General features: G+C 43.1%; 1 protein-coding gene across 1 annotated transcript in view; it reads left to right on the top strand.

Annotated features, from left to right (window-relative positions):
- The first annotated feature begins 4,506 nt into the window (after positions 1-4,506).
- The window catches only part of GET4 (guided entry of tail-anchored proteins factor 4), a 31,113-nt gene continuing 16,550 nt past the window's right edge, over positions 4,507-19,069 (top strand). The window contains exons 1-3 of the mRNA XM_073636837.1: positions 4,507-4,736; positions 15,170-15,248; positions 15,435-15,516. Coding sequence (XP_073492938.1) covers positions 4,585-4,736; positions 15,170-15,248; positions 15,435-15,516 — 313 coding nt within the window. The 5' untranslated portion in view covers positions 4,507-4,584. The remainder of the gene's footprint in view (positions 4,737-15,169; positions 15,249-15,434; positions 15,517-19,069) is intronic.

Below are 19,069 nucleotides of genomic sequence, written 5' to 3'. Positions count from 1 at the left end.
TTCTTCTTTGCAAAATAGCTCAAGCTCTGTCAGATTGGATGGAGAGCGTCTGTGAACAGCAATTTTCAAGTCTTGACACAGATTCTCAATTTGATTTAGGTCTGGACTTTGACTGGGCCATTTTAACACATGAATATACTTTGATCTAAAATATTCCATTGTATCTCTGGCTGTATGTTTAGGTCCGTTGTCCTGCTGGAAGGTGAACCTCCACCCCAGTCTCAAGTCTTTTGCAGACTAACAGGTTTTCTTCAAAGATTGCCCTGTATTTGGCTCCATCCATCTTCTTATCATCTCTTTCCTGTCCCTGCTGAAGAAAAGCATCCCCACAACATGATGCTGCCACCACCATGTTTCATGGTGGGGATAGTGTGTTCAGGGTGATGTGCAGTGTTAGTTTTCCTCTACACATAGTTTTTCTTTTAGGCCAAAAAGGTCAATTTTGGTCTCATCTGACCAGAGCACCTTCTTCCACATGTTTGCTGTGTCCCCCACATGGCTTCTCGCAAACTTCAGGCTTGTTATGGCTTTCTTTCAACAATGGCTTTCTTCTTGCCACTCTTTTATAAAGGTCAGATTTGTGAAGTGCACGACTAATAGTTGTCCTGTGGACAGATTCTTCCACCTGAGATGTAGATCTCTGCAGCTCCTCCAGAGTTACCATGGACCTCTTGGGTGCTTCTCTGATTAATACTCTCCTTGCCCGGCCTGTCAGTTTAGGTGGACGGCCATGTCTTGGTAGGTTTGCAGTTGTGCCATACTCTTTTCGGATGATGGATTGAACAGCGCTTTGTGAAATGTTCAAAGCTTAGGATATTGTTTTATAACCTAACCCTGCTTTAAACCTCTCCACAACTTTATCCCTGACCTGTCTGGTGTGTTCCTTGGCCTTCGTGATGCTGTTTGTTCACTAAGGTCCTCTAACAAACCTCTGAAGGCTTCACAGCTTAACAGCTGTATTTTTACTGGGATTAAAATACACACAGATGGACTCTATTTACTAATTAGGTGACTTCTGAAGGCAGCTGGTTCCACTAGATTTTAATTAGGGGTATCAGAGTAAAGGGGGCTTAATACAAATGCACGCCACACTTTTCACATATTTATTTGTTAAAAAATTTGAAAACCATTTATCATTTTCCTTCCACTTCACAATTATGTGCCACTTTGTGTTGGTCTAGCACATAAAATACCAATCAAATACAGTCGTATTTTTGGTTGTAACATGACAAAATGTGGAAAATGTCAAGGGGTGTGAATACTTTTTCAAGGCACTGTACCTTTTTTGAAATGCACTTATCTGGATATTTTTTGTTATTCTGTCTCTCACTGTTAAAATAAACCAACCATTAAAATTATAGACTGATCATTTCCTTGTCAGTGGGTAAATGTACAAAATCAGCAGGAGATCAAATACCTTTTCCCCTCACTGTACTTGCGGACCGCCCGTCCAGCCACCCACAATCTCCTGTGGACAGGCGGTCCGTATAGGCAAAGTGACGTACTGGTATGCCATTGCCTGTTTCTGGGGTTTAGGCCGCGCACATGCGATTAGTTGTGGCGTAAAACACTAGGTTGATCAATGGTGTTTTTTTCTTCATGCACCTTGTATGGCCACCATCAGATATCCTCTTACTTCCTGCTGTGTCTCTGGGACAGGAAGTGAAGGGAAATTTCCCAGATGGGACACAGACAGAAGAACAATGACCTTTTCCTACTTTATCCAAGGCTATGTTTGACTTTACGCACACTTTAAGGGCTTGCTCGCACCAGGTGCAGTGCAGGAACGTGCGCTAAAACGTGCTGACTTCTGCAGATGCACACAGTTACATTTATTCCTAATGGCACCCCCACGTATCTGGAAAACGCATAAAGAAGCCCTAAAGTGTAACTAAAGACAACTTTTGTTTTGTATAGAGTGGAGAAGAATGAGGACACCTGTCAGGTTATTAACCACTTCAGCCCCAGAAGAATTTGCTCCCTTCCCGACCAGGCCATTTTTTGCAATACAGCACTGCATCGCTTTAACTGACAATTGCGCGGTCATGTGAAATTTATGTCCTTTTTTCCCCACAAATAGAGCTTTCTTTTGGTGGTATTTGATAACCTCTGCGTTTTTTTTTTTTTGCGCTATAAACAAAAAAAGAGCGACGATTTTGAAAAAAAACACTATTTTTTTACTTTTTGCTATAGTATATATTCAATTTTTTTTTTTTTTTTTCCTCAGTTTAGGGCGATATATATTGTTCTACATATTTTTGTTAAAAAAAAAATCACAATAAGTGTATATATATTGGTTTGTGCAAAAGTTATAGCGTCTACAAAATAGGGGATAGATTTATGTCATTTTTATTATTTCTTTTTTTTTTTTTTTACTAGTAATGGCGGCGATCTGCGATTTTTATCAGGACTGCGATATTGCGGCGGACAGATCGGACACTTTTTTGGGACCATTGACATATATACATCGATCCGAGTAATAGCCACTAATTACTGTATAAATGTCACTGGCAGGGAAGGGGTTAACACTAGGGGGCGATCAAGGGGTTAACTGTGTTCCCTAGATGTGTTCTAACTGTGGGGGAGATGGGAGTGACTAGGGGAGGAGACCGATCGGTGTTCATACTTAGTAGAAGCACACAATCTGTCTCCTTTCCCCTGAGAGAACCGGAATCACGTCCCAGTTCTCGCTCTGTCACGAGTGATTGCGGGTGCCGGAGGTCATCGCGCCCACTGGCACACGCATCGGCTCCGGGTACACGCGGCGGGCGCGTGCGCCTGCTGTGACGTCTTAAAAAAGCAACCTACACCTACGCCGATTTGCGGAGCCGTGCCAACCTGCCGCAGTATAACTACGGCGGCTGGTCGGCAAGCAGTTAAAGTTGTTGTAAACCCTTACACACCACTTTTACCTACAGGTGAGCCTATAACAAGGTTTACCTGTAGGTACTGGAAATACTTCCTGTTGTAAATACCTCCTAAACCTGCGCGGTTTAAATATCTCCTCCAATCACGGTTGTAAATACCTCCTAAACCTTTAGAAGATACTGGTTGTCACCAGAACAGGAATGTGGGGGAAATCTTGAAATGGGGACACTAGTTCTGGTGACAACTAGAGGTTCCCTCACTTTGGAGGGATTTCCTCTCACTTCCTGTCTTGCTATGGGACAGGAAGCGAAGGGAAATCTTCCCAAGGAAACAAGGTTTTTTTATTTCTTTAACCACTTCCCTACCCGCGTATATACATATGACGTCCACAGATGGGATCTCCCATCCTGGGTGGACGTCATATGACAGCCTCGGGTTCCCGGCCGTCTAGGGGGCGCGCGCATTGCCCGTTAACCGGGCCGGACCATGGATCTGTATGTGTAAACACACAGATCCACGTCCTGTCAGGTGAGAGGAGAGCGATCTGTGTTCCCAGTACAGCAGAACACTGATCGGTCTCCTCCCCTTGTACGTCCCCGCCCCCTACAGTTAGCGCCGGTTCACATTAGAAGCGGCACGACTTGCAGGTCGCCTCACCGAGGCGACCTGCACACGACTGCCGCGGCGACTTGCAAGACGACTTCTGTATAGAAGTCTATGCAAGTCACCCCCAAAGTAGTACAGGAACCTTTCTTCTAAGTCGGTTCCATTGTACAGAACGGGAGGCGACTTGTCAGGCGGCTAGGTCGCCCCCGTGTGAACCGGCACTTAGCAGCATTCCCTAGGAAACACATTTAACCCCTTGTGTCCCCCTAGTGGTTAACCCCTTCACTGCCTGTCACATTTACACAGTAATCAATGCAATTTTATAGCATTGATCGCTGTATAAATGTGAATGGTCCCAAAAATGTGTCAAAAGTGTCCGATGTGTCCGCCATTATGTCGCAGTCACGAAAAAAAATCGCGACCGCCGCTATTACTAGTAAAAAAAATAAATACATAATTTTTTTGAAAAAATGCTATAAATCTATCCCGTATTTTGTAGACGCTATAACTTTTGCGCAAACCAATCAATATACGCTTATTGCGATTTTTTTTACCAAAAATATGTAGAAGAATAGGTATCGGCCGAAACTGAGGAAAAAATTTGTTTTTTTTTTTTTAAATTAGGATATTTATTATAGCAAAAAGTAAAAAATATTGTGTTTTTTTCAAAATTGTCGCTCTTCTTTTGTTTATAGCGCAAAAAAAAAAAAAAACGCAGAGGTGATCAAATACCACCTAAAGAAAGCTCTATTTGTGGGGAAAAAAGGACATCAATTTTGTTTGGGTACAACGTCGCACGACCGCGCAATTATCGTTTAAAGTGCGATAGCGCTGAAAACTAAAAATTGGTCTGGGAAGGAAGGGGGTGAAAATGCCCGGTATTGAACCGGTTAATTGCCAAACTCCATAGCCACGTCTAGCTGTACACAAAATGATCCTCTCCAAGGGACTTCACAGCACAGACTATAACAGCAGCAGCCAATCAGCTGCCGGAACTCCCGGTCACGTGGCCATGTCAGTGCGCGGCCGCTCATGTGACCGCGCTCGGCTTCCGTACGCAGAAGTGGGAGGGGGGGAGCGTGTGTTGATCTGCCCGGGTGACGTCTCCCCATGATGGCTGCTGCAATGGCGGAGCAGGAGGGCTCCAAAGGCAGCGCCCGGAACCGGGGAGGAGTGCAGCGTGTGGAGGGGAAGCTGCGGGCCAGTGTGGAGAAGGGAGACTACTACGAGGCCCACCAGATGTACCGAACACTCTTCTTCAGGTATGGATCGGAATATCCAAAAACCTTCCAGAGCTTTCTAGGGCCCTTGCCTCCAGCGAACCGCTGATTGGCCGCCGGCGTTCTGGTTGCTAGGGGAAGGCGGGGCTTCATTCAGCGTTGTCATTTGACTGGCTGGGATTCGTGTCACTCTGCGAAAAGTCCTCCGTTAACTCTTCAGCTGCCACAACCTGGTGGCTCTTCCTGCTCGCTGATTGGCTTGTGTCTTCTAGTTGCTATGGGGGGGGGCTGCACCTGGGCCTTGGGAGGATTCCTGGGCAGGTTAAGGGGGCTTTTCATTGCCAGACTGTCAGTGTGTGACTGGTGACAGCAGGTCCATGGCAGGCCATATGTGAGTGACATCTGCTGTGTAATGTGGATGGAACCATCACATTCACACATATGGCTTCCCATAGGAGTCTCTGGTGTCATCACTTCCATATCCAACACAGGCCACACACTTCTCATGATGATCATCATCTGACCATAGGGATGGCTGGACTGATACATGTACAGCCTCAGTTCTGTGCCTGGCTCTCTAATAAGGGAGGCTGGGGTGTCACCTCCGTAATGCACAGCCTGACCACACAGGTTACAGATTGATCCGTGTACATAATTTGGCCCATGTAATAGAAGTAAATGCGCCTCATAGTGCAGTAAGCTTTATAAAAAGACGCTATATTGCACTCACATGCTCTAGATGAAAAACAGGCACTGAATAGTGTCTTAAACCGCCAGCAAGATTGCTGCCGTGTCCCGGCATACACTCTGGTCACGTTGTGTCACAAGCTCCCCCTACGCGTTTCGTCATACCGTTAATGTCGTCAGGGGCGTGGCTTAGTGTTCATAGAGATGTATTATATAAGCGGGACGTCAAGATCAGGGCGGAAATTGAATGCGATCCACAAATCGGAGGCGGCCAGCAGAAGCGAAACCCCTCAGACCAACCCCCGACTGGAACATCACTTCAGCCTCAATACTCAAATTGCCCGAGTGAGCAAACTTAAGTTAGATTACCAACCTATTATCAATCATCCTTTGGGCATCTTGATGGCAACCAGTTTGGGAACAATGGTGATTAAAACTGAATTAGAGACAATATGCAGACAGCGCCATCTTGTGGACCAAAGCCGAATTACAAGTAAAGAACAATAAATGACTTTACAATTAGTTCATGTATGACAAATACACAAATTCTATAAGTGTCATTCAAGAGTACACTAACTTAGAAATAATTCTAGGGGAAAAAACAGCAAGAAAAATACCACCACCAAAAATTAATGTAAACTCTACTCTACCTTCAACTCTCGACTTCGTCCTCCACCCACTAACTCACTCATTGCCCAGGAGATCGCTAATCCCTTCAAAAACAAGATTGATATAATCCCTGATGAAATCTCCACTCAACAGGTATCTCCCCCAGTTAAGACCCCGTGTCAACAAGTACAATTGACACTCCTCTTATTCAAATCTGCTACTACAGACTAAGACGCTAAACTCCTTTCTAACGCCCACCTAACCACCTGTCCCCTGGACCCTATTCCCTCTCAAATACTACAGTTGCCCTCTGACTATATCCTACACTCTCCAACCCACATCTTCAATCTCTCCCTCACCTCTGGCATCTTCCCCAATGCTCTAAAACATGCACTGGTCACCCCCATACTTAAAAAGCCGTCCTTGGACCCTACCAATCTTAACAACCTACGCCCTATCTCCTTGCTCCCCTTTTCCTCTAAACTCCTTGAACGCCTGGTTTACAACCGAGTGACCACCTCATTAAAAACAACCTTCTTGATCCCCTTCAATCTGGTTTTCGCCCTCGACACTCCACAGAAACTGCTCTTTTAACACTCACAAATGACCTACTAACTGCAAAAACCAGCGGACACTATTCTGTACTCCTACTTCTGGACCTTTCAGCTGCCTTTGACACGGTTGACCACCTCCTCCTCAAAAAAAACCTTTACTCCCTCGGTCTCCGTGACTGTGCTCTTCAGTGGCTCTCATCCTACCTATCCCAACGCACCTTCAGTGTCACTTACAATTCTACTTCCTCCATTCCTCTTCCCTTCTCTGTCGGGGTCCCCCAAGGTTCTGTTCTTGGACCTCTTTTATTTTCAGTCTACACCTCTTCCCTGGGTCAGCTGATGGCCTCTCACGGCTTTCAATATCATTTCTAGGCTGACGAGACACAAATCTATCTCTCCACCCTTCATCTAACTCCATCAGTCTGCTCACGCATCACTAACTTACTAACCGACATATCTGTATGGATGTCACACCACTTCCTCAAACTCAACTTGTCCAAAACCGAGCTTATAATAATTCCTCCCCCACGTGCCTCTTCCCCTGACTTCTCTGTCAAGAGCAATGGCACAACCATCCACCCATCCCCACATGTCAGGGTGCTAGGTGTTATCCTGAATTCTGAACTCTCCTTTTGGCCCCACATCCAATCACTTTCCAAAGCTTGCCGCCTCAACTTCTGCAACATCTCTAAACTACGTCCCTTTCTCACCAATGAAACCACAAAGCTCCTGATTCACTCCCTGGTTATCTCTCACCTCGGCTACTGCAACTCCCTCCTCATTGGCTTACCTTTTTAAATGGCCTATCCCCCCTTCAGTCCATCATGAATGCTGCTGCCAAACTCATCCACCTTACAAACCACTCAGTGTTTGCTACCCCTCTCTGCCAATCCCTCCATTGGCTGCCACTTGCCCAACAAATTAAATTCAAAATACTAACAAGTTACAAAGCCATCCACAACTCTGCCCCCAGCTACATCACTAGCCTAGTCTCAAAATACCAACCTAATCGCCCTCTTCGTTCCTCCCAAGACCTCCTGCTCTCTAGCTCCCTCATCACCTCCTCCCATATCCACCTACAGGACTTCTCCCAAGCCTCACCTATCCTCTGGAATTCCCTACCACAATCTGTCAGACTGTCTCCAAATTTATCCACTTTTAGGCGATCCCTGAAAACGTTCCTCTTCAGAGAAGACTCCGCCTCCATCTAACAACTGCACTATTTTCTCCATTAGCTCATCCCCCACAGCTATTAACCTTTTGTATAACTTGACCCTCCCTCCTAGATTGTAAGCTCTAACAAGCAGGGCTCTCTGATTCCTCCTGTATTGTAATTGTACTGTCTCCCCTTATGTTGTAAAGCGCTGCGTAAACTGTCGGCGCTATATAAATCCAGTATAATAATAATAAACAAAGTTTAAAATTTTTGAAAACATGATGAGGAAACCCTATGCATTACTAATGCATTCCCATCCCACTCAACACTCAAACCAAATGGACTATAGGTTTCAAGCCTGGATAATTTTTTATCATAGGTGTATTTTAAATGAGAGAGACAGAATATCAACCAAAAATCTGGGAAAAAAACGCAAACAAATTTGTATAAATTGAGTTGCAGTTCAGTGAGTAAAATACATATTTGATCCCCAAGCAAAACATGAGTTTGTACTTGGTGGAGAAACCCTTGTTGGCAAGCGCAGAGGTAAGATGTTTTCTTGTAGCTGGTGACCAGGTTGTCGCACATCTCAGGAGGTATTTTGGTCCACTCTTCTTTACAGATCTCTAAATCCTTAAGGTTTCTTGGCTGTCTCTTGGCAACTCAAACTTTCAGCTCCCTTCATACATTTTCTATAGGATTAAGGTCTGGAGACTGGCTAGGCCACTCCATGACCTTAATGTGCTTCTTCTTGAGCCACTCCTTTGTTGCCTTGGCGGTATGCTTTGGGTCATTGTCATGCTGGAAGACCCATTCACAACCCATCTTTAGTGTTCTGGCTGAGGGAAGAAGGTTCTCATCCAAGATTTTACAATATTTGCCCTGTCTAGCGGCCCCTCAATATGGCAGTCGGCCTGTACCTTTAGCAGAGAAACAGACCCAAAGCATCATGTTTCCGCTCGCTTGAATAGATAAGAGTCTGGTATGGATTTGGGGGGCCCCCTTGTGCCGATGTTTCTTTTTTTTTGTAAATTTGGCATGGAAATCTATACCAGACCCAAGTCGCACTCATCTCAAGACTGATCCTGTTCATTAAAGTGTGATTTATGTCAGACCGAAGTCGCAGGGCAAAGCCGTTTTGAAGGTCACGCGACTTTTGTGTCGGATCTGTGTGAGTGTGGCCTAAATCATAAATATACTGTATGTAAAGGGTGGGGGCCACCTTCAGGTCCCACACTAAATTATTAAAGCATTTTATAAACTGATGGATTCAAATCCTGAATATGTGGTGAGGAATTGCCCATAATGATTGTTTTGGGCAGGTTGGCATTTCTTCCAGTCATGGTTTCCCCAAACAAATGTTGGCTAAGAAAAGTTGCCCAGATGTGGAAGATTAAAAAAATTAAACGTACTAATTGTGTAATAGGGAGCACATGTTTAAAACGACCTGTCCCATCCCTAAGAGGTTACACAAATCTGTAGGTCATCTCTTCTGTCTTAAAGCAGTATCAAACCCAAAACCAAAAAATGGAATATATTGCAGCATTGGATGTGGTGGCTGCGCCCCCCCCCCCGTTTTCATCTGGTGATCTGGCCAGTAACGCACCACCTGTATTAGTGTCTACACTCTGAATCTGGTAAGGGAGCGTTAGCAGATTTAAATACAACAACAAACTGAAACCAAGCTCCAACTTGTACTGCAGTTACAGCAATGTTTATCCTTTTTGAGAATAAAAGCTGATTACTGTAAGCACCCCTGCCAGTGGTAAATGGTTTTTTCTCAACCATCTGTTACATCTGCAGGACAGCTTTTTCTGTTGAAAAACGGACTCCATGTCTGGATCACCAGGTGAAAATGAAAGAGTGCCTAAACAAGAATACAAATGCAGCCATCACATGTAAGAACTGATAAGCTTAAACAAAATACATGTTTGCTTTTGGCGTGCTTACAAGCCCAATCCACTCTTCAATACTTTCCAAATGATGTCATTTATTTGGTTCTCAAAGTTAAAATTTCAATACGACTCATGTAATTGGGCATGTAATTGCCATCATCCCTTAGAACTTGAAAAAGTATGAAAAAGCTTCTATTTGTGTGATTTTTTTTTTTTTTTTTTTAAGGCAATAAACAAAATTTGTGAAAAAATTGATTTATTTTGTAAATGGAAAAAATTCCCATAAAAATCCTCAAACATATTACAAATATTTTAAAGCATTGTATATTGAAGAGAGATACAGTGATGCTTTAATCCAACGCTTTTCAATGGGTCAGGATAATTAGAATCTTCATCAGGGATATTGTATCACTATCTACAGGAGATCAAAAATACAATATTTTAGAATAACATGTAGGGATCACATTCAATACATTACATATAATCCATAGGCAAGGCTTTTTTTTCAGGGGGAACTTGGTGGAACTCAGTTCCACCACCTCTGGCTCAGACCCTTTGGTGCCGGCTCACCACAATCACTTGTAAACACAGAAGTCTGGTTTCTGTGTTTACAAGTGAAATCCCTGCACTCTGTATGTAATGCAATCCTGGTATTTAATGCTCCTTTAAGACCCTCCTACTGTTTTCATGAAATTTGACTGAACACACCCACTATTTGATGTGATTTGGAGGGTGTGTGCAGAGGGAGGGGTTTTGTGGGGCCGTGGTTAAGTTCCAGCACCTATTTGTTTGAGAAAAAAAACCCTGTCCATAGGTATACAAAAAATAACAACTTACTTTAAAAAGACATGATAGATCAAATAGCAGATGCATTCCCCATGATATCAGCCACAGGAGGAGGTCCCCAGATCACATCATGAACCCCAGTTCTCTACAGGACGACCGGATATAATATCTAAAAATTGTTTGGCGCTTAAAAAGCACTACAGGTGCTGTGCAAATACAAAGAAAAAAAATCAGGGCAAAGCAGAAGTTGTCCTTAATGACCATGGGCAAAAAACTGTAGAGGGACCTATCAGAATGGCTGACTGAGTCACTTGTCCAGCCCTGGAGGCCAGCTTCATGCTCCAGGACAGAGCACATCTCTGCAGTATCCCATACACCCGGACACCAACTATCCAGTCCACTGATCACTGCTTTTTACAACCAAACAGGAGATAATGGATTATATTTAGCATGAAGTCAATATTACACTTGGCTTTCTGTGATCAGCTGATCCAACACTTTGGTCTTAGAAGGATTTCTGCTTTCAGAGAATACAGTGAGGGAGAAAGTATTTGGTCCCCTTCTGATTTTGTACATTTGCCCATTGACAAAGTAATGATGAGTCTATAATTTTAATGATAGGTTTATTTTAACAGTGAGAGACAGAATAACAAAAATATCCAGAAAAACGCATTTTAATGAGTGAAATAAGTATTTGATCCCCTATCAATCAGCAAGATTTGTGTGTCTATACAGGTAATGAGCTGGAATTAGGAGCACTTATAAAGGGAGCTTGTTACCTGTATAAGACACCTGTCCACAGAAGCGATCGGATTCCAATCTCTCTACCATGAAGAGCTGTCCAAGAATGTCAGGGACAAGATTGTAGACCTACACAAGACTGGAATGGGCTACAAGACAATCGTCAAGCAGCTTGGTGAGAGTGTGACAACAGTTGGTGTGATTATTCGCAAATGGAAGAAACACAAAATAACTGTCAATCTCCCTCGGTCTCGGTCTCCGTGCATGATCTCACCTCCTGGAGTTTAAATGATCATGGGAACGGTGAGGAATCAGCACAGAACTACACAGGAGAATCTTGTCAATGATCTCAAGGCAGCTGGGACCATAGTCACTAAGAAAACAATTGGTACCACACAACGCCTTGAAGGACTGAAATCTTGCAGCACCCGCAAGGCCCCCCTGCTCAAGAAAGCACATAGAGAGGCCCGTCTGAAGTTTGCTAATGAACATCTGAATGATTCAGAGGAGAACTGGGTGAAAGTGTTGTGGTCAGATGAGACCAAAATCAAGCTCTTTGCCATCAACTCCCATGTTTGGAGGAGGAGGAACGCTGCCTATGACCCCCCAAGAACACCATCCCCACTGTCAAACATGGAGGTGGAAACATTATGCTTTGAGGGTGTTTTTCTGCTAAGGGTACAGGACAACTTCCCCGCATCAAAGCGACGATGGATGGGGCCATGTACTGTCAAATCTTGGGTGAGAACATCCTTCCCTCAGCAAGGGCATTGAAAATGGGCAAATGGATGGGTATTCCAGCATGACGACCCAAAACACACGGCCAAGGCAACAAAGGAGGGGCTCAAGAAGAGGCATATTAAGGTCCTGCAGTGGCCTAGCCATTCTTGAGACCTTTAACCCATAGAAAATATGTGGAGGGAGCTGAAAGTTTGCGTTGCCAAATGTCAGCCTCAAAACCTTAATAACTTGGAGAGGATCTGCAAAGAGGAGTGGGTCAAAATCTCTCCTGAGATGTGTGCAAACCTGGTGGCCATTTACAAGAAATGTCTGACCTTTGTGATTGCCAACAAGGGATTTGCCACCAAGTACTAAGTCATGTTTTGCAAAGGGGTTAAATACTTATTTCACTCATTTTAAAATGCAAATCAATTTATAACTTTCGAGAAACTTTATTTATTTATTTTTTGTTCTGTCTCTCATCGTTTAAAATAAACCTACCATTAAAATTATAGACTGATTTTTTTTTTTTTTTTTTTTTTTCAGTGGGCAAACGTTCAAAATCAGCAGGGGATCAAATACTTTTTTCCCTCACTGTATATTGCTGCAGTTTGTTGGCTCATTTTGTTTGTGTTTTTATATCTGTATTAAAGGAGAAGTACAGCCAAACAAGCTATGACTGTACTTCTCCTGTGGATCTCAGGAGTACAGTTGGTTTTGCACTCCTGTGATCCATTTTCAGCAGACAGTTGGGCTGAAGTCACGGAGTTGATCCAGGCTCGGGCAAGAGCGCGACAATGAAGTCTGGATACACCCACATGCCTGGACCAGCACCCGACTCAGCGAGCCGCCCCTCCACTGCCCGGGGGGGGCGCAGAGCAGACAGTGGTGACTGACGATCGCCAGCTCTCTGAGAACTGAGTGATCAGCAGTGTTTGGTCACTCTGTTCTCAGTGTTAGAGCCAGGAGGGGACAGATGCAGAATCAGACCGATGCTACATCCATCTAGGTAAGTATTAATCTGCGGGAAAAAAAAAAAAATCCCCATACATCTTTTAATGTAAACTTCTGCTTGTCTCTAAAGCAACATTGTTCACCTAACTGCTTTCCACACACCAACTCACCTTCCCTTTTACTGCACCTTCATGATGGTCATGGAATTATTGTCATCATAAACTACATGAATAGAGGAACTATTGTCATTATCAATACATGTTAATGTTTTAAAAAAAAAAAAAAAAAAAAAGCTTTTAAATGTATAGTTTTGTCATTTTATTATATTTGTACACCTGGAGAGATGTATCTGTGCATTACATATGCCGTTCTGTGGTATACCTGCCACAAAGGATATGTCTGATTTAAAAGCAACAGATTCTCTGTAATCTCTAATAACATGAAACCCCCACAATGCTCCGTTAGCCAGGCTAAGGGAGTGTAGGAGCAGCTATTTTATTAAGAGAGGCTTCTTATGGTGACAATATTTTGATAATGCTAGAGTGTGGCTTATATTTATATAAGGTATGACATTTTAATTGTTTCTGCTTAAAGTGGAGGTTCACACAAAAATTGAACCTCTGCTTTTTGGAACCCTCTCCCCCTCCGGTGTCACATTTGGCACCTTTTCAGGGTAGGGGGGGGGGGTGCAGATACCTGTCTAATACAGGTATTTGCACCCACTCACTTCCTGTCCCCCCGCGCTGTCTGCTGGGACACACACGGGTCCCAAAGACAGCAGGGACTGTTCTGATTGCGCTGCGCGACTTGCGCGGAAGGGAACCGGGAAGTGAAGCCACAAGGCTTCATTTCCTGATACCCTTACAGAAGATGGCGGCTGCAGCACCCAAGAGCCGAGCGACTGTTCGGCCTCGGGTGCCGACATCGCTAAACCCTGAGACAGGTAAGTGTCCTTATTTTAAAAGTCAGCAGCTGCAGTATTTGTAGCTGCTGACATTTTAACTTTTTTTTTTTTACGCGGGACTCCCTCTTTAACCCCTTCCCGCCGACCATACGCAGATATGCGTACTCGGCTTTCTGGGGTTATACCGGGATGATGCCCGCAGCTGCAGGCATCATCCCGGTACCATTGTTTACAGCGGGCGATCGGCTACCCGAGTATACCCGCCGCTGTTACCGGGCCTCCCGTGCGATCAGGAGGCCCAGTGTCTGATCCTGTGCCTTCGGCGGCTGGGGGCGGGCTGGAACGAAGCTGTGGGCGGCTTCGTTCCAGCCTTCTCGTTGTAAACGCGGAAGCGACGTCATGACGTCACTTCCCGTTTACTCGGCTGCCAATGGCGCCGGATTTAAAAAAAAGTACACACTATTCAGAATCGCAGTTTTCGGCGATCTGAATACTTTGAAGTGTAAAGTGTCCCCGCGAGCTCGCGCAGCGAAGAAAACGCATACTGAAGTCGCGCCCGCATATGTAAACGGTGTTCAAATCACACGTGAGGTATCGCCGCGATCGTCAGAGCGAGATCAATAATTCTAGCCCTAGACCTCCTCTGTAACTCAAACCTGGTAACCGTAAAAAAATTTTAAAGCGTCGCCTATGGAAATTCATAGGTACCGTAGTTTGTCGCCATTCCACGAGTGCGTACAATTATAAAGGGTGACATGTTTGGTATCTATTTACTCGGCGTAACATCTTTCACATTATACAAAAAAATTGGGGTAACTTTACTGTTTGGATTTTTTAAAGTTCATGAAAAATTTCCAAAAATTTGCGTTTAAAACACCGCTGCACAAATACCATGTGATAAAAAATATTGCAACAATCGCCATTTTATTCTCTAGATTCTCTGCTAAAAAAATATATAATGTTTGGGAACTCTAATTTTCTAGCAAAAAATACGGATTTTAACTTGTAAACACCAAATTTCAAAAATAGGCTTAGTCATGAAAGGGTTAAAGGAGTAGTAAACGCGTTTTTAAAAAAAACAATGGCCAGGATGATGTCTCTCATAGTGGGATCCTGGGAAGTGGAGTAATGTGCATCTGCACTGTGCTGGAAAGCATTATTACAAAAGGCATCACCCTCATCTGGGTACTAAACCCTCTTATCCTTTTCAGCCATAGAAGCTGACATCTTAGCTTCTGTTTGATCTGCAACTGCCATGATGCTGCACATGTGATCAGTTATGACTCCAACCATTTGATGAATAAATACCTGACAGTTTCCAACACTGTGCTCATAAGTTTTTGGCTTTTTGGGTTTACCCGGATGTTGGTAAAATCTGATTTTGGTTACAGTGTCATTTGATTTGCATGAGTTATCTTTTTTTATAAATGTAACTTCTCTGCTAAAGTTACCCTTGTTTGTTTTTCCAGGTATATGCCACAGAACAAACACACGGAAGCCAGAGAATTAATGTATTCTGGAGCTCTGCTGTTTTTCAGCCATGGTCAAGTAAGAACATATTCACGCTCTATCAATGTCACATTGGCTGCAGCTATTAAAGTGTAACTTTGTTGCCTTATTTGGCAGTAACATGTTTAATCAGCGTTTTCTCCCTGTAAGCACTAAAGTCGTGTTTGTTTACTTTTCATGAACATTTGTAAACCTTCATTTTGAATACTTTTGTTTGCCTTGCAGCAAAACAGTGCTGCTGATTTGTCCATGCTTGTTCTGGAGTCACTAGAAAAATCTGAAGCTAAAGTGACAGAAGACTTATTAGGTGAGTTTGGGCTAATATATAAAACTTCTGCTTCCTTCCATTAAAGCTAATCTCCACACAAACTACTAAATACATCACTGCATTGCATATATATGGGATGTGCTTTACCTGCTAAAGCATTTGTATTTTTGCCCATCCAGTCCACAAATTCAGACAGCCCTGCTAGGCAGCACAACCAGGCTGTTGACTTGACTTTATTTAACCTCAGAAAAGCAACCCAACTGGGTCACTTTCTTGCCCCCAGCCTGTGACTAGACAGTGAAGGATCAGAAGCTGAACAATGAGGTTATCTCTCTGCCCTCTTTTTGTCAGCACAGCACACCTGATAGCCCCCCAACTGCCTCCTCTTGCTCTCCCAGAGGATACATAATATTGTATTCATGAATGTGTTTTTTTTTTTTTTTTTTTTTTTTTTATATCTATATATATCTCTATCTCTGTCTGTCTGGAGTTCAACGTTATAATCCCTACCTGCTTTACTAGGGGGTGGATGGACGTACCTGTACAACCTTTCCCTTTGTAAAGTAGTTTAGTACTGTTTACAATGAAGCACCCATCCCTTCCCCCTACAGTAGAGGAAAGCTAACCAAGTCATGGGTGGGGGGCGGGGGATAATGGGCCACCAATGCCTATGTTGACTCAGTGTAAGTATACAATTTAAGTTCATACCTGGAGTTTGGCTTTAACCTCTTGCTGACACTTGTACACATATATGCCCCCTCACTGAAATGGGTCGTCTTCTTTGACGCTGCATATATGCATTGCATGTCTTTGTGCTGGAAGTGTGCTACACAGCGCTTTGCCAGCACAGGGATTGGGCTAACACGACCACTAACAATCTGGAACCAGAATCCCTGATTACCTAATCGCTGTGATAGCCTCTGTTTAGCTATCTCAGTGATCAATCACTGTAAAGCCTAACCCTGTGTATGCTTTCTCCTCTGAATGAGGAGAAAGGTGATGTATCCTTCTCTCTTTGCTAGGGGAGAAAAATGTTAAAAGTGTGTGTACTTAAAAAAAAAAAAAAAAAAAAAAAATCTAGATTAAGGTTTGATCTAGGCCATTGTTGGGGTCGGGGTCAAAATTCAGTCAATATATTTTGGGTAGAATTGAAAAAAAAAAAAAAAAAAAAAAACAGAAGCATTTTAAATCGTCAGGAGTAGGAGAATTTTTATTTTTTTTTTTTTTTTTTTTTGTGGTAGGTCAATAAGGCTGCTGACAGTTACTTTAAACAACTTGCCAGTAGACTTTCACCACACCTCAAATGGTTGTGAAGCCTTCTTAAAGTGACAGTCCGCATTCCTTATAAGAAATGTGTTTAAAATTTCACAAACTGTATTGTTCCTTAAAAGATTTAGTTCACCTTTGCAAAAAAAATAATAAATGCACCTTTTTTGCAGGTAATAAAGGAATGTGGGTGTTTTTTTTTTTTTTTTTTTTTTTTTTTTAGTTTTTTTTGTTTTTGGGAGTCTGTAAAACCTTGCACCCATGATCAGCAGATCACGGGTGTAATGCCAGCTTCTGCATACTGTCTGTGTAGCTGTTTACCTGATATGGGGAGGCAGTTACACTGACAGGAAGCTATATGAATGATCTAGAGTGCTCACTGGTGCCTTGGTAGTCCATTGAGGATTACAAGTCGTCGGCCACAAAGGCTGTCAGTACTTGTAGTTCATTGATTCACAGGGATCTGTGAATCAACGACGCAACCATGTGGGCAAAGCCCTGCATGGCCACACTCTGAATTGTTGCAGTGAGTTTGGAGAGGAGATCCCTGGATCGCTGCCACAATAAGTTTGGGGGGGTCATGGATATGGGTCAGATGCTAAACATGTTACACCCTAAATATGGGTGTAACATGTTTAGAAAGGTGGACTTCTCCTTTAAATGCTTTAGCAAAAGTGTTGGGGGGGGGGGGGGGGTGCGAGAAAGTAGACAAGTAGCTACTGTTTCACAGCATTGTATGTACTGCAAAAAGATGTATGTTATAACAGACAGTGGAGTTAAAAATAGACTGTGCAAGTACAGTTTCCCCAGAACCTAGTGAATGGGGTGCAGCTCTGCTTATTTCCACCATCCAATCATGTGCAAGCAAAAATACTGGTTTATTTTCATTGCGCCTGATTGGGTATTCTTTACAATGTGAAGCTTCGCCACATTCACTAAGCTCTGGGGGGAAATGAGTGCAACTGCATTTGCAAAGTGCACAGTCTGCCTTTTTAATAGATAAACCCCAGTGGCATGTCTGCCCTACAAACAATGCTTTGAGGACTTTGGTCATGTCAACTTCCTGTCTAGATGGGGGGCCTCAGCTATGGTAGGTAGCCACTATAGTGCCAGGTTTCAGTCTGTACAGTTTCCCATTTAAAAAAACAATAAAAAATAAAAATCTATTCCAGTGTGTCACTTGTATTGACACAGCATTGGAATTTATAATAATTACCAACAAAACTTATTTAACAAGGAAGGCATAGCATGCTTTACATATCCTATTACTGTGCTTGATCCAACAGCGCCTATTTTTGAAATCATCCCAATTATTTAAATAAGACTCGCATTTAACCTCTCCTCATTTTACTTTGGTAAATATGACCTACAGAAAAGCTGCTTTCTTTTGCCTTTGCTTTAGGATCTTGGAGCTTTTTATTGCTTGACCTGTGTGCAAGTGGTTATAACTTCTGCCTAGCAGCATTAGGGTCGTCTGTTCGAATCCCAACCTCGACACTACCTGCCTGGAGTTTGCATGTTCTCCACGTGCCTGTGTGGGTTTCCTCCCACACTCCAAAGACATGCTGGTAGGTTAATTGGCTCCTCTCTGAATTGGCCCTAGTGTATGTATGAATGTGAGTTGGGGACCTTAGATTGTAAGAAGCTTGAGGGCATGGACTTGTATGAATATACAATATAAAAATGAAGTAAAGCACTGTGTAACTTGATGGCACTATAGAAGTATCTGTAATAAAATAATATAAACAAATTGGTTGAGATATGAAAGGCTTTGTTCATTTTACTTAATAACTTTAGACATGCTACACACACCCAAATAAGGGTTGTATACAGGGCATGTGTAGCACTGAGATGGAGGTGGAGGGAAGTAAAAATAACTACAATAATATGGTTACCTAAGTGTGCACATCCTTAAACTAATACTTTGTTGTAGCACCTTTTTGATTTTATTATAGCACTCAGTCTTTTTGGGTATAAGACTATCAGCATAGCACATCTTGACTTGGCAATATTTGCCCACTCTTCTTTGCAAAAACACTTCAAATCTGTCAGTTTGCGAGGGCATCTCCTGTGCACAGCCCTCTTCAGAACACCCCACAGATTTTCAATCTGATTCAGGTCTGGACTCTGGCTGGGCCATTCCAAAACTTTAATCTTCTTCTGGTAAAGCCATTCCTTTGTTGATTTGGATGTATGCTTTGGGTCGTTATGCTGAAAGATGATGTTCCTCTTCATGCTCAGTTTTCTAGCAGAAGCCTTAAGGTTTTGTACCAGTATTGACTGCTATTTGGAACTGTTCTTAATTCCCTCTACCTTGACTAAGGCC

Source organism: Aquarana catesbeiana, linkage group LG06 (genome assembly GCF_042186555.1).
Source record: "Aquarana catesbeiana isolate 2022-GZ linkage group LG06, ASM4218655v1, whole genome shotgun sequence".
NCBI classification, from domain to species: Eukaryota; Metazoa; Chordata; class Amphibia; order Anura; family Ranidae; genus Aquarana; species Aquarana catesbeiana.
The sequence above is the reverse complement of the archived record's forward strand: the minus strand, read 5'-3'. Positions and strand labels throughout refer to the sequence as shown.